Source organism: Diorhabda carinulata, chromosome X (assembly GCF_026250575.1).
Source record: "Diorhabda carinulata isolate Delta chromosome X, icDioCari1.1, whole genome shotgun sequence".
NCBI lineage: Eukaryota > Metazoa > Arthropoda > Insecta > Coleoptera > Chrysomelidae > Diorhabda > Diorhabda carinulata.
The window spans coordinates 45583091-45597325 of NC_079472.1; the positions used below are offsets into that span (position 1 = coordinate 45583091).

Sequence of the window (14235 nt, forward strand, 5' to 3'; positions counted from 1 at the left end):
TCACTGCTAGCTCGTTCGGGTGGTTTTAAGTCTATTTAAATAGCGTTCACTGAAGGCACTTATTTCTGCATTGTCAGAATTCACTTAGAGATCTTTCCTGATTTCATTACTGGTTATCTAATTATATCATTCGTCCAGTTATTTTTCGAAATCATTCAATATAGTTGTTTCAACCAAAACGATCACCGTCCATTTGGTTGATCTATGGGTGAGATTTGGCTGCTGTTCTACATAACTGGATCCCATAGGTCCATACTGGCTTGAAGGCGACTTTGTAAACTAGGAGTCTGTATAGCAAAGGTTATTTGTATTTACATCCTTAACCTTAATAAACTGAAAATTATTAGTCGAAATCCTTTTAGTTGTACCTAGAATCTGATCGCGCAAAACGGAATATAAATTTCTATATCTTTTTATCCCACAGCAATCAGATTACAGAACTAGACAATTGACAATGACATTTGAAAAATTGCTATTTTTAAACGTTTTTATTGAAATTCAAAAAAGACTTTGAAATGAGTGAATTTAAATTACAGCACATTGTAGCTGATTTACTTAACACTTTAGGGTCAGTCTTCGTACTTATATTCAAATTATACAAATTAAAAATTTATTTTCTTTATTTAGTGGCAAAGTCAATCCCAACAAGTTGGTTGAATATTTACAAGAAAGCCAAACAGTAGATTCAGGTGGTTGTATAGTAATTGCCCAGAATCATTTAGCAAGACTTTCTCAAGATATTCCAGATTCAAGTGCATTCCTGGCCAAATATAACGACTTGAAAGATAAGAAGTAAGTAACGTTTTAAACATTACTGCACTTTTCATTAGGATTTCAAACAATTCTGATTATTATTTATATGAATATTATGTTCCACAGTCGCTTCGAGAATTTTGTATTTTTTTTTGTTAAAATAAAAAACACCACATTAATATTTTTGCTTTTCTCTTTCATCACATCTACTATATTGTAACTATATATTTCTATATCTCCAACATATCTTGGTTTTACTGATTTAGTGATTTAATGTACAAAATCTCACAGTAGTATAGTAATAAAAAATTTTAAGATTATGTTACATTGAGCCTCTCAAGTATTTATACATGTTATCAAATTAATTTATTTTAGTGTGGATTCGTTAGATGCTTTTGTTCAGTTACTTGATCACATATCACAGGACATCAGTTTAAAGGAATTTTTAATTAAGAGTAATAGACCATCACTATCAGCAACAACAGAATTAACTAAAGATAATTTACCCCAAGTGAGTCATGTAATATTAAGATTTTGGTTTATATATACATGTATTTTTATAGTTTGTTAATAATAAGTTTATTGAATAATTTTTCTTCAAGATATTTCTTCTTACTTTATGTTATTGAAATTTAAATGATATTTTTCAAATATGAAATATTGTTTTTAGATAAAAAATCGTTTGAAAAAGGCTGTAACAAAAAAATCAACCAAAGATGACTCTTTGAAGTCTATATTAAATACAACACCAACAGTTCCTTTAGCAAGCACCCCTACAGTAGTCTCATGGGTGCAAAGACGTCCGAACATGACCTGGGATTTTTCTCCTACAATTAGTCATCAATCTGTTCCAACAGTACCTGCAGTGTCACAAGAAAATATACTAATTGAAGATATATTGAATATTTTGATAGGTAATATATTTGATTGGTATATAAATACTCATTTAAATTTTGTTAAGTGTCGGAAGTCTTGAAAAAAATTAATTTGGTTATGGAAACTAACTTAACATAATTTAATAGACCCTGAAATATTGATCTGGTGTGCATTGATTTCTATCAATTCAGAATATTTGTTCTATAGTTTATCTGTGTATAAATATGTCTTGTATAGTTTATAGATCAAGCTTATATGTTGAATTTTGTGAAAGGCCTGGTACAAATCTAGAAACATTGTAGATTTATTTTTCTTCTGGTGCACACTCCATTACATTGATGACTTTATGTATCTGATCCAATTTCATTGGAAATGTTCTTTTTAATTGATCTTTCACTATAAATAATTTAATTTTTTGTTGTTAAATTTATTGAAATTGTTTTAACTGTTTATTTGATATGGTTTAATACCAGTCTATGTATATACTTCTTCTTTTGGTATTCACTTATCAATCTAAAATCTCTTGATAATGTATTATTGATTAATAAGAAATTTCACATAGTGTGGCAATCAAAAAAATTTCAGGTCTACCAGGAGGTTACATTGAACCAGAAGAATTGAAGGATCTGTATGGTCCCAGAACATTTAAAATAAATGATAATGTTCCTTTATCACTTAGAGAACTAATTAAACAAATATTACCACTAGCCAGTCATTATTCTATAATCCAAAGGTTTACCGAAGAAAAAATGAGATTTGAATTCGGACAAGTGAACAACGCTTTGGCTGAAGCAATGCAAAATATCATCAAAGAACATATGGTACTATTGCTGATTACATATGATAGAAGTATATAAAATATCATTGTTTCTTGTTTTAGCTTTTTACAATACAACTAGAAAGTGAATTCAGATCATCAAACTTGAGTATACAAAAACTTTGGTTTTATGTTCAGAGAAATATGCAGAGTTTGGGGATTGCAGCTAACATAGCCTCAACAATTAGTAAGGTATCTGATGTTGACCAAAAAATAAATATTTCTTTTTATAAAGGTAACTTCTTTTTACTTTCCGAATAGCACTGAGATTTTGAAATTGCATATATTTTCACATCCATATCTATATTTTCCTGTCACAGCTTTGTTTTGTTTTTTACAAAAAAATTTGTTGTTGAATCACTGTGATAACTATTTCGGAATCTATTTTTCTGTCTTTTTCAGTATACTTCCAAGATATTATGTATTTTAGTTGTTATATCTATCAATTCTTTTTTATTACCATCACTTTGGTTTTAATAATATTGATTTACACTCAGATGTTCATTATTTGGATTTCATTCTTAGAATTTGTTATTAAGTCCACATCGTTAGTGTATAATAGCCTACTTACAGATTTTATGATCCTATATTGTGTCTACATTGTCTTCATATGTTTTTCTTCATTATATGAAAATTCGTAGCCACATATTTCTATCACATTTTAGCTTAGGTACAGCTTTGAAAATTGCTCGTTTTTAATTATACCTTTATTAAAGTTTTCTAGAAATATAGTCATAGCTATTTTTTTACATAAAAATAATATTTCTTATGATATTTTGTCTGTTTATGCACTACAGTTTCATGTGATTGATAAAATACAAGATCAGACAAAATAGGATGTAATGTAACCCATGTGAAGTTAACTTTAACTTTTACGAAAACATATTAATAGAGGAGACCTATAATGACATTATAATAAGGTTCATAATTTTACTACTAAAACTTAAAGATTAAACGAAAAAAAAAATTCACTACACTAATTCTGAAATATTTGTAATAGTTGAATATTTTCTTCTTATTTTTTGGGTCTTCAGTTCAAAATAATGAAATATGTACAAAAACACATATTTAAAAATTTGTTATTTACTTAATGTCGAATTTCTTTTTTAGTCAGACGCAAAAGGGGGGAAAGTTTTGAGTTTACTTCATGATCATGTTGTTGGTTCAATTGGTGACGAAAGAGCTCAATTATTATGTTTAAAATTGATGGAAGCAGCTTGTTATCCATATATGAAAATGTTAGGAATGTGGATATACAGAGGAATAATATCAGATCCAATAAACGAGGTTTGTAAACAATTTTATTTCTAATTGAAAGAGAATATTTCATGGTATGGAAATGTTGACTTTCAAAGTGTCACTTACTGTCAAGAAATGCATTCAGAGGCAGATTACTACATAAAAATTACTCTAAAGATAAAATTCTTTATCAAGGATACTTGTAACTATTGTACCAGTTAAGTATTTGATAGTAGTACTCACATCGAATCTGTGGTCGTTATTGATATTTACGTTGATAATGTTGTTACTAAGAAGACAATAATGTGTTTCCCTAGTGACATCTGCATTATATCCTTGCATATCAGCTTATAAAAGGGCCAATAAATGCATCTACTTATCTACCTAAATTCATCACTTTATTTATAAACTTTGCTGTAGTAATTTTCATTATCATTTTATTTATCTTCTATATTTTCTTTATAATTCTACTTTTAATTCAAGTGAGATATAAAAAAAATTAGCATCCTGTTTCTTATATATTATAAATAAATTGAAGTATTTTTATATCCATATATACAATTTGATTTTGTTAAAAAATTTCAGTTTTTGATTGAAGATAATGAGGTAGTTCAAAGAGAAGATATGCCTGTTGACTATTCAGCTGATTATTGGGAAAAGAAATATGCGGTTTGTAGAGAGAGAATACCCAAGTTTTTAGAACCAGTAGCAGATATTATTCTTAAAGCTGGAAAATACTTAAACGTGATTAGACAGTGTGGTAAGAAAACCCACAAATTTATTTGATACTCAAATTTATTTGATACTCAAATTTATTTGATACTCAAATTTATTTGATACTCAAATTTAATTAGCAATTGATTTTTTTAGGGAAACCAGTTAAGAACAAAGTCTTGCCAATTCAGTACAAAATAGAAGAAAAACATTATATAGAAGCTATTGAAAAAGCTTATATGTTTGCCAGTCAGACACTTTTAGATTTAGTTATTAAAGAAAAAGATCTCCTAGGAAGGTTAAAATCAGTTAAACATTATTTTTTACTTGATCAAGGCGATTTCATAGTCACTTTTCTCGGTTTATGCGAAAAGGAGTTGGGAAAATATTCAGTTGATGTTCATCAAAGTTGTATTGAATCCCTAATGGATTTGGCATTAAGATTATCGAGTGCCATTGATGATCCTTATAAGGATGATTTAAGAACTGAATTATTGCCATACGATTTGCAATTTCAGATGTTCAAGATTCTTAGTATTCAAACCAATTCGGAACAAGGTACATACATTGTCTGTAATTGTTGTCAATAGAAAGGGTTTGAATATGAGAATAAGGACAGATTATACCAAACCAATTTAGTATATTACTACTTTTTCTTAATATTCATTAAAATTCTTTCTAAACCGAAATTTTTTCTCAAATAAATTTCAAAAATTCTTGTCATATTTTTGTAGTATATTGGTCTGTTGCTGAACAAGAGAAATTATTGATGATCCAGTCATTCTCCTTTAGCTATGAAGTTCATTGGCCTCTGTCACTAATTCTCAATAGAAAATCATTAGCCTGTTATCAAATGATATTTCGCCATTTATTTTATTGCAAATATATCGAGAGAATGATTTGTCAAGTTTGGAAATCTAATAAGGTGGCGAAGAAGTTTCCATTTGATGATGCTCAACATTACCGAGCGGCTTTTGCATTGAGACAGAGAATGTTACATTGTATACAAAATTTAGAATATCACATGATGGTGGAAGTCATTGAGCCTCATTGGTGTACATTTTTGAATAAAATAGCTAAGGTGAGTTCATTTCATATGTTGTTTTAAAGTACTGGACATGTTTAATACCAATTATATCTATGGTGCCAGTGCTTAGTTATTAAATTACTGTTAAAATGAAGTAAATTAGCAATTAAATATAAATACGGATATTTAATAGTTAAATAGTTGAAGAAATTAGATTCTATTTTGTATTTTGCTATTTTTTATGCTGTCTTTGTTTTCCAGGTTCAAAATGTAGATGAAATACTTTCATGCCATTGGGACTTTTTGAACAGTTGTCTTAAAGACTGCATGTTAACTATTCCGCCGATTCTAAGTACAATTATGAAGTTATTGAGTATTTGTGAAGAATTTTGTGAATTTGTGCAGGTAAATATTTAATATTATTATAGATTATTTTGCTTTAATTTATGAAGAGAAGGTATAGATGGTGGTTGAGTAATGCTGGGTATAGTTTTATATCTAGAAATGTCAAACTGGGTACTACATTTGGAAAAATAAATATAAGTGTTTGCCAAATGTTTCACATTTTAACGCATATAAAAGTGATTTGTATGTACTCTGAGAAGAGAAGGTATAGATGGTGGTTGAGTAATGCTGGGTATAGTTTTATATCTAGAAATGTCAAACTGGGTACTACATTTGGAAAAATAAATATAAGTGTTTGCCAAATGTTTCACATTTTAATGCATATAAAAGTGATTTGTATGTACTCTGAGGTGGTTTTGTCAATATATATATATATATATATATATATATATATATATATATATATATATATATATATATATATATATATATATATATATATATATAATTTTTCTGAGTATAGCTTAACAATTTTTGGGATATTCCTCTTTTGTTTAAGATTACATTACTTGTGATGGGTTTGCTTTCTGTTTGTACAAAATAATAAGGCTTTTATATTTTTCTCGAATTTTTTCATTTCTAAATTATTTGTTTATGTACACAGTGTAACCTGAAAATAATCGAAATTTTTATCGAATAAACGAAGTATGGCTCTACCTATATATCAATTAACTTGTTTAACTCTGTTTTTGGTACCTATTCCATAACTGCTTGTATAGCTTCTTTCATTGCAGTACTCACTTGAGTAGAAGAAATTAAATACACAGTGATGAATCAGGAAAATATGAGGTGTGGTTAATGACACAAATCTGATTTGCATTATATCCAATAAAAATGGCTGTTTTGTTTTAGGATATTTGACTAGAACACAAAAAATTTAAAGCAATGTAAATATTGTTATCTTTTAACAGTTTCACTTTCTGCAACAAATTCCTTGTGAACAATATGCCCTTGTAAACATACAAGTTTATCAACATGTTCTGGATTCTTGCCTCTTAAAAAGTAACATTTATTTTGGTTTTGATTGGTCTTTCAAGTATGAAGTCTTTCAATGTAACTAATCTATTATTCACAAGTCTATTACCGAATCAAAAAATATGGATTGTTTTCAAGCTAGCAGTGTTTTAGTAGATTTCACACCAAGTTTTGAAAAAAAATCATATTTGCTTATTTTTTAACATAACGATAGCTTAGAATTAAAGAAAATTATAACTTTCTAAATAGAAAATAAAAGTTCGTTTATTCTTAGATCACATTATGTAAAAAAATTGATAATAAAATATTATTATATGATACCCAGTTTGTTGTAATCACTTGAAACGCTTGTAAAATAATTATTATATCGTTGTAACGAATAGATTTAGTTAAAATTCCAAACTAATATCTTTTTATTTTTTGCACCATTAACAGCAGATGCATCGATATTTTGTGGAAGCAGAATTGGGTACATTGCCCAATTCTTTATACGAATCTTCTACACAGGTATAACAAGCAAGCTTGGCATTGGCAAATTTCCCATTTTCAGTTTAATTAGCTTGCTTTATAATGTGATGTTATCGTTTATTGTTATTGCACAGCACTCGTTCACACCATAAAATTCTTAACTATAAGCTCTGTATACATGTTATTAGAGATAGTGATAAAAATATTTGATCTTTTATATTAGTATTGATTAGTATCATATTCCAAATGTGGCGTAGGTTTCTACTGACTAACTAAAGTAGTACAGAGGCGATTCTGTATAAAATGTACAGAATGTTAACCAGAAGCTTTTTTATAATTTATAACCTTCCATTACTTCACTTTTTTTATCAGTAAGTTTGATTTATAATGATGCTGTTGAAAGTCACATAAAATATATAAACTTATTGAATTAAAAGTTGGAATGTGGGGTTTTAAAACTAATTTGAGGCTAGAGAACAATAAACAACTGAATCTCGAGACGCAATAGACTCATACTTCACAGGAAAACGTAGTCGAAATTTTTATCGCTTCTTATTGAGAATTAAAAGTTGTTGCATTATTTGAACGATTTTCATGTTTATCAGCGGCAAATTAAAAATTTTAGCAAAATAATTTACAAAATATTAGATGCGATTAATGACCTTAAATTAATGTAATTTGTTGCTTTTTCGAAATTCATTTATGTTTATATTATTTGTACTTTCTTTTTTTTCCATCTGGTCTAAAGTTAGTATTTTGTAGATATAGAACGAGAAGAATGTCTTTCAGTTGCATGAACTGTAATGACGATGATATTTGCATCCAGAACAAAACAATTTAAATGTTTTGTAATAGTGAATCTATTTTGAAAATTTATACAAAGTGAGAGTGTTAAGAATTTTTAATAATACTGAACACACGGTTTACACTACCACTAAACCAACACTTTCGATAACCAAGTTATCATCTTTAGAGACTGAAGGTATAAGCTGAAATTGTGAGTATTGGTGTAGTGGTACTGTAAACAGTGTGCTCAGTATGAATATCACCGACGGTTTCAGAAATTCCAACATAATTTTTAATAAATCAAATGTATTTAAATTCGGGATTTTACAAAAATACTAATTTTATTGTGAAAGGCGATTTATCTGAAGATATTATACTTTTAGGACCGAACAAGTCCTTGCAATTGTTTAGTAGTCAGTTGTACCCAGTTGACCCATTACTGCTCTCGATTTGAACTAAACAATAATCGCATTGTGGTAGATCAGGCGAATGCAAAGGATGACCGATTTAAAATTGAGGTCTTAATGTAAATTGCTAATAGAAATAGCTGTCTTCTTGTGAGATATGCATAACTGAAAATATGAAGTTTTGCCCACAAATATGTGAAACTTGTAAATCATTATTCTTTGTTAGTTTCACGGATAACAAATCCCAAATCAACATTTTCTTGATTTTCAAAACACATTTTTGTATGGTTTGACTAGACTTCGGTCCAATTAATTTTTCAACTCTGTTTTCATCTTCCAATGAAATAGATTTCACATTTTACATTACATTTAAAAAAATTGCATGCATAATTTTGTAACTTATCAATCTTTTGTAACGCGTTAGAAAGAGAAAAATGTACATCTTTTAAGATTTTGTAATTTAAGATCACACTGAGTATGCTAATATCGTATGTTCCTTCTATTTAAAATTAATGTGTGATGTGAGTTACTTATTCTTTATCATTTACTGTGTATGACTTTTATATAACTTTTACATTATTGCTTAGAGTTATTTCATCAATTTATTGTAAAACGTATACCTCTAATGCTTGAAGCCATAATTGAAAATGTATCTTTCGATTACAAAATGATACCTTGCATTAACCTATTTTTGTGTTTTCTTTAATTTTCAGAATGAACTAGTATTTCAAGGAAATTGCGAACCCACTGAACCTACTCTTAGTTTTAAAGAAAAAATTGCAATATTCGACGTTTCATTTTCTGGAGCTTTAATAAGATTATTAGACCAAATCAATGAACTTAATAGAGACACCAGTGAACACGAGAGATTATTCAATTTGCTTTACAGGTAATATTTTCAATTTAATCCATACATCTTATTGTTTGGAATACATTTTTGAACATATAAATTTTTAATTCTCAGTGATTAAACGAATGAAGTGTTTCCATTTAAATTTAAAACAGTAGTTAATTCTCAGCATTGCAAGATATATTAACAGTAGGAATGCAATTTAGCCTCACCTTATTTCATTTCCTCTATATGTAAATTAATAATAAAATGAATCTTATCTATGAACTATGAATTTGTATGAAAATAATGTAAATCAAGTTTTTTCTTCATTAATATGCTATAGATTTGTTGTGTATATTTCCCGTTGAATTATTTTAGTTGTTTCTCATTCTTGAATATGTTTGAATGGTTGAATTAATTTGAAAGTCCAATGTATATAGGCTCAAGATAACCCTACTGTACTGTAACTCGTCATCCACAAATATTCCTGACGACTTTCCACCTTAAACCGTCTACTTCAATTTCTTGAACAACTATTCTTTTGGGCTGTTTTGGAGATTTTATATCAGAGTTAATCTCCCATAACCCGTAGTTATTCTCATTAAAATATGTACTTTAGGAACTTATTAATACTACCCCTGAAACTGTTAAAAAAATACTTATGTAACTGAAAATATTAATAATAAATCAATGAAAATCACCTGAAGGGAGTCTCCTACCAATACTAACCCTATAATCATTCCTATTATTTGTTATTAGAATCCTTGCTCTTTGTCCTTCGATAGATGGTCGTCCTTATGTTCCCAATAACCCAAGAATAACCTAATCGACAAAGTCCAGTGGTGAGGTGGTTTACAATGTCTTTGCTGTGAAATAATTGATTTTTAATTTTCAGGTTAGATTTCAATTCGTTCTACAGTGGTCAATTGAAAAAGATCGGCTTGGAAAGATTTGTCAAAGATTCTTCAGGATAACAAAATATTCGCGAAAATTACGGAGTGGGCGACATCTGTTAATTTTCTTTCAAACTTTGATAGGGGTGAACAACAAAGCCAGAGTACGAACTAATGTTTTTGTTTTATCAATAATAGAAAGTGTTATTTAAAATTTAAATAGTAAAGTAATACACACTTAACGGTGAAAGTGCTTATATGTTCAAGTCTCTTTCTCCCGTACTTACATGAACAATTGCATTTCCAATCTATAACTACATCAATCAGATTAATTGTTATCTCATGAGGCTGGGAAGTCATACCTGACCTCTGTAGATACAAACTCCAATATATTCCATGATGTTAAAAAGGGATACTTCAATTACTTCAACTTTTTGTTCTAACCACACAAACAAGTTTAGGAAATAACGAATAATGAAAAAATAAAGAAAATCTTAGCCAAAACGCTAAAAACATAAAAAACTAAACATCAAACACTTTTACAGTATTGTTGTTTATCGCTATAGAAGCCAAATTCAGCGCCACCTGGTGACTCCTAATTTTTTCCATTTTCGATATTATGTTATATTCTTTATCAATATAAAATAATATAGAAACGATATGATGTGTGTTATGAAAAGATCTGTTATTCTTTTTATTTATGTTTTCAATAGATAAGTATTTGTCATTGTATTAAGTATTATTATGATAATTGAATTTGTTTTATTTGCCCAGTTGTCCCCTCAACCTGTAATTAGGCAACAAAAAAACATGTTCTGTCAACAAAATAATTAGATATTATAACAGACTACTTTTACATAGATCTAGTTAATAAACTTAACTGGAGTTAAGTTAGGTTAAGTTTTTTTAAATATCTGGTTGAAAAGTATTCAAACATGGCTTTAGAAAACAGAATTCTATTAGGAGGTACGTGTACATAAATGAAGAGCTGCGAGAGTAAATTCAGCCCAAGTAACAGACAGCCTTAAGTCGGTACTACACGTTGCGTCCAACGTTTGCGCCAACATTCATCTTCCAACGTTGGTTGAACATTGGACGAAGTCTAGATGCATCGCTGCACAATAAATGAGAAGATAATAATTCCTTAAAACGGGTCGATTCATCGTATCCAAATAAAATTGTAAAATTAAGCTTACCTAAATCATTAAAACAAAGCAAAAAAGTGATGAACAGCGTACAACAGATATAAATTCTTTTAAGGGACTAGTACAGGTAATAAAGGTAAATAATGACGCATAATTAAATATTTTTTTGCTCGTTTTCTTCATTATATTTCCAAATAAAACTTTTTGTTTATTATTTTTTGGTAATAAATAAATTTTTTTTCTTTAACATTATTTTATTGAGGGCGTCAAAGTTAAGACTGCGCTGAGATAATCAGAATTTGGTAAATATGAAACAAAAAATTCAAAAAGCTTAGGAAGGTAGCTTATATCGTAATTTACCATCTTTGAATAAGAAATTGAAAAACAAAACAAATTGGCGGCTGTTAAAAAGAATATGTAGAATTGACATTTTTTTTCACTTTTTTCCTATGGCTAATTTTTTATTCAATTTTCTTGTAAATTACGGTAAAATACAACAAATCAAATAAAAAACACACAAAGAATTAAAAAAATCAGTCGATTGGTTACAAAAAATAAATCAGCGCAGATTAAAAAACGCCGTTTGGGAGCAACTGTCGCTATGAAATTTTAGACGTCTTTTGAAAGTAAAAGTATTCGAAAAATGTGAAAAAATCAATTTTTTAAAATTTTAACCGGTACTACTCCCTTAAAATAAACTGGATGATACTGGTAATTTTGGTTTGTCATACAAAACACGTAACGATTCACGCGCAACAGGACAAGGCGTTGTACCACTCCAACAAGTGGGAATTCAGTTGAGGGCTGCAACCATCCCGGATTTCCACAGATAAGACTGGATTATCTGTAATATACGCAGTTAATGCGAATTTAAATTTTTTCAATAAATTTATTTGTTGCTGAAACTTTTTTTATTGTTCTTGTATAATCGTGTCGGAGACTAGTTTTAGTTTGTTTAGTTTTCATTATTAATTTAATTGATAAGGTGTTTCCAGCTTTTTCATCTTTTTTATTCATTTTAACGTCGTTCGTTAAAAAGCCGGTGGCTAATTTAATACTAATTGTTCACCTAATCTAAGTACTTGTTATTTAAATACTACTTAAAAACTGGGGCCAAATACACATCCTGAGGAAAATACTCAAGATAATATTTTTTTATTGTTCAGAACTAGTCAAATTTCAATTTTCTTTTTTGGAAGAATTATATGAATAGTTGAATTTGCTTAATGGGGTTCACAGTAAAGTGGATTTTGTTGATGAATTTTGGTGGAAGAATGATCTTTAACGTTTCATGATCAATAATATTTATTCTACAGACGCCATGATGCACATGATCGAGAAAAAATGACAAAGTGATATAATAGAATTCTTCACTGATATAATTACTGAGTAGTGGATTATGAGAATAACAAAACAGTGAAAGAGTTGAATATTAGCTTCGAAACCTCTAAATAAATGGTAATCAGATGGTGCAAGATCAGGGCTGTATGAGGACATCATATGACATCACTTTCCAGCCAAGCTCCACTAATTTCCCACTATTTGTATGAGGCCTTGCATTATCATAGTGGAACACTAAGTGTATGTGTGTAATTCATGGTGTCGAATAGACTGCGACCTAAAAGATCTATTGTATCCTATTTTTTGCTGTGGCACGGGAAGTTTATAGCTGATCTACTAATCCTACTCCTTTCAAGAAGTTCAGGATGTGGAATGACGCTTTTAAGTGTAAAATGTACTCTGTAGTTCCGTAGCCTCTCATCCTTCAATATCATGTGGACATATGTTTCGTTCTATACGTTGCATCTTTGCCGAACCCTAGTGTCTTCAAGTGTCAAAAGAGGCGGTAAAACTTTGACAAGATTCCTATTAATAGTTAAGATTGTTGTTGTTGTTACTTAGGTTCAATAGATCTTTGGTTATATTAATTGCAGAACTATGTCAGTCTTAGTCTCTCTAAATTATTCCACTAATCATTTTTTCTCATATCTACATTTTTTCTAATGTTTTTTTCTATTGTCCTCTAGCCCGTTCCACAGAAGGGTTCAGGTCCTACGAAGGATTTATAGGCCCCTGCTTCAGGAAGTCTGTTATTTAATTTCCCTTCACTACATTCTGTCCAGGAACCATTTGGAGGGTAAAATTCGTCTTGTTGTCTAGCTCATTTAACTTGTTCAAGGATTCCCAAATCAGCTTGGAACTTATGACATTGAAGTTCAGAGCTTTAATGGGTGCTTGGCATTTGGAACTATAAAATACATTGAAGGTAAACAATCATTTTATAATTTTATGCTGATATTCTGCACTTTCAATTCGTATTTTTAGGAAAAAAATGTCATTGACATAATTTCAATATGTATGTAACATTACATTGCAATCTATAGTTGCTTAATTATTATTTAAATAGGGCATCGCATCAAATTAAAATACAGTACATACTATCAATACAAGATAAAAGTATAGGCTTAGGTAGCTATTTAAGCTTTTCTTATCTCACTTTTAATAAGACATTAATATTCCTTTTATTATATAGGGTGTTTAGGAATTCCATAGACTTTTTTATAGAAATTTGTGAGGTATAAAATATGAAAATTTTGGATATGAAATTCCCTGTTATGCTTAAACGATATATAATAAAGCGTATTTCAATCTGTATTCGTTACAATAACACGATAATGGAGTGCGACCTGTTACTTCGTGGAGGAAATAATAGTTATTTTGATTAAATTATTTTTTTCGAAATTCGGATGTCAACTAATTCGTGAGACTATTTTCTTTGAAGTTTCTTGAAATCTCAATATAAATAAACCATGAACAATTCTAAACTCAGATCCAACGCTTCATCATTGAGATATAACGGCATCTATGTCAAGATGTCAAATCTTTTGTACACTTTAT

The 14235-nt window shown here is 29.0% G+C and overlaps 1 protein-coding gene across 4 annotated transcripts; it reads left to right on the plus strand.

Annotated features, from left to right (window-relative positions):
• Positions 1-439: 439 nt before the first annotated feature.
• On the plus strand, positions 440-10943 carry LOC130900438 (gamma-tubulin complex component 2-like). 4 transcript variants are annotated; one of them, XM_057811055.1, is made up of 15 exons: positions 453-568; positions 628-792; positions 1129-1264; positions 1424-1667; positions 2215-2450; positions 2510-2638; positions 3557-3733; positions 4271-4445; positions 4556-4957; positions 5134-5480; positions 5688-5831; positions 7242-7313; positions 9181-9356; positions 10059-10141; positions 10195-10943. In XM_057811055.1, exons 1-14 carry the CDS (start codon positions 516-518, stop codon positions 10123-10125), a joined length of 2523 nt encoding a protein of 840 aa, XP_057667038.1. In that variant the 5' UTR covers positions 453-515; the 3' UTR covers positions 10126-10141; positions 10195-10943. The 4 variants fall into 4 exon arrangements, with proteins under 4 accessions (XP_057667039.1, XP_057667038.1, XP_057667037.1 ...); XM_057811054.1 differs by lacking the exon at positions 10059-10141; XM_057811058.1 differs by lacking the exon at positions 7242-7313.
• Positions 10944-14235: the final 3292 nt, after the last annotated feature.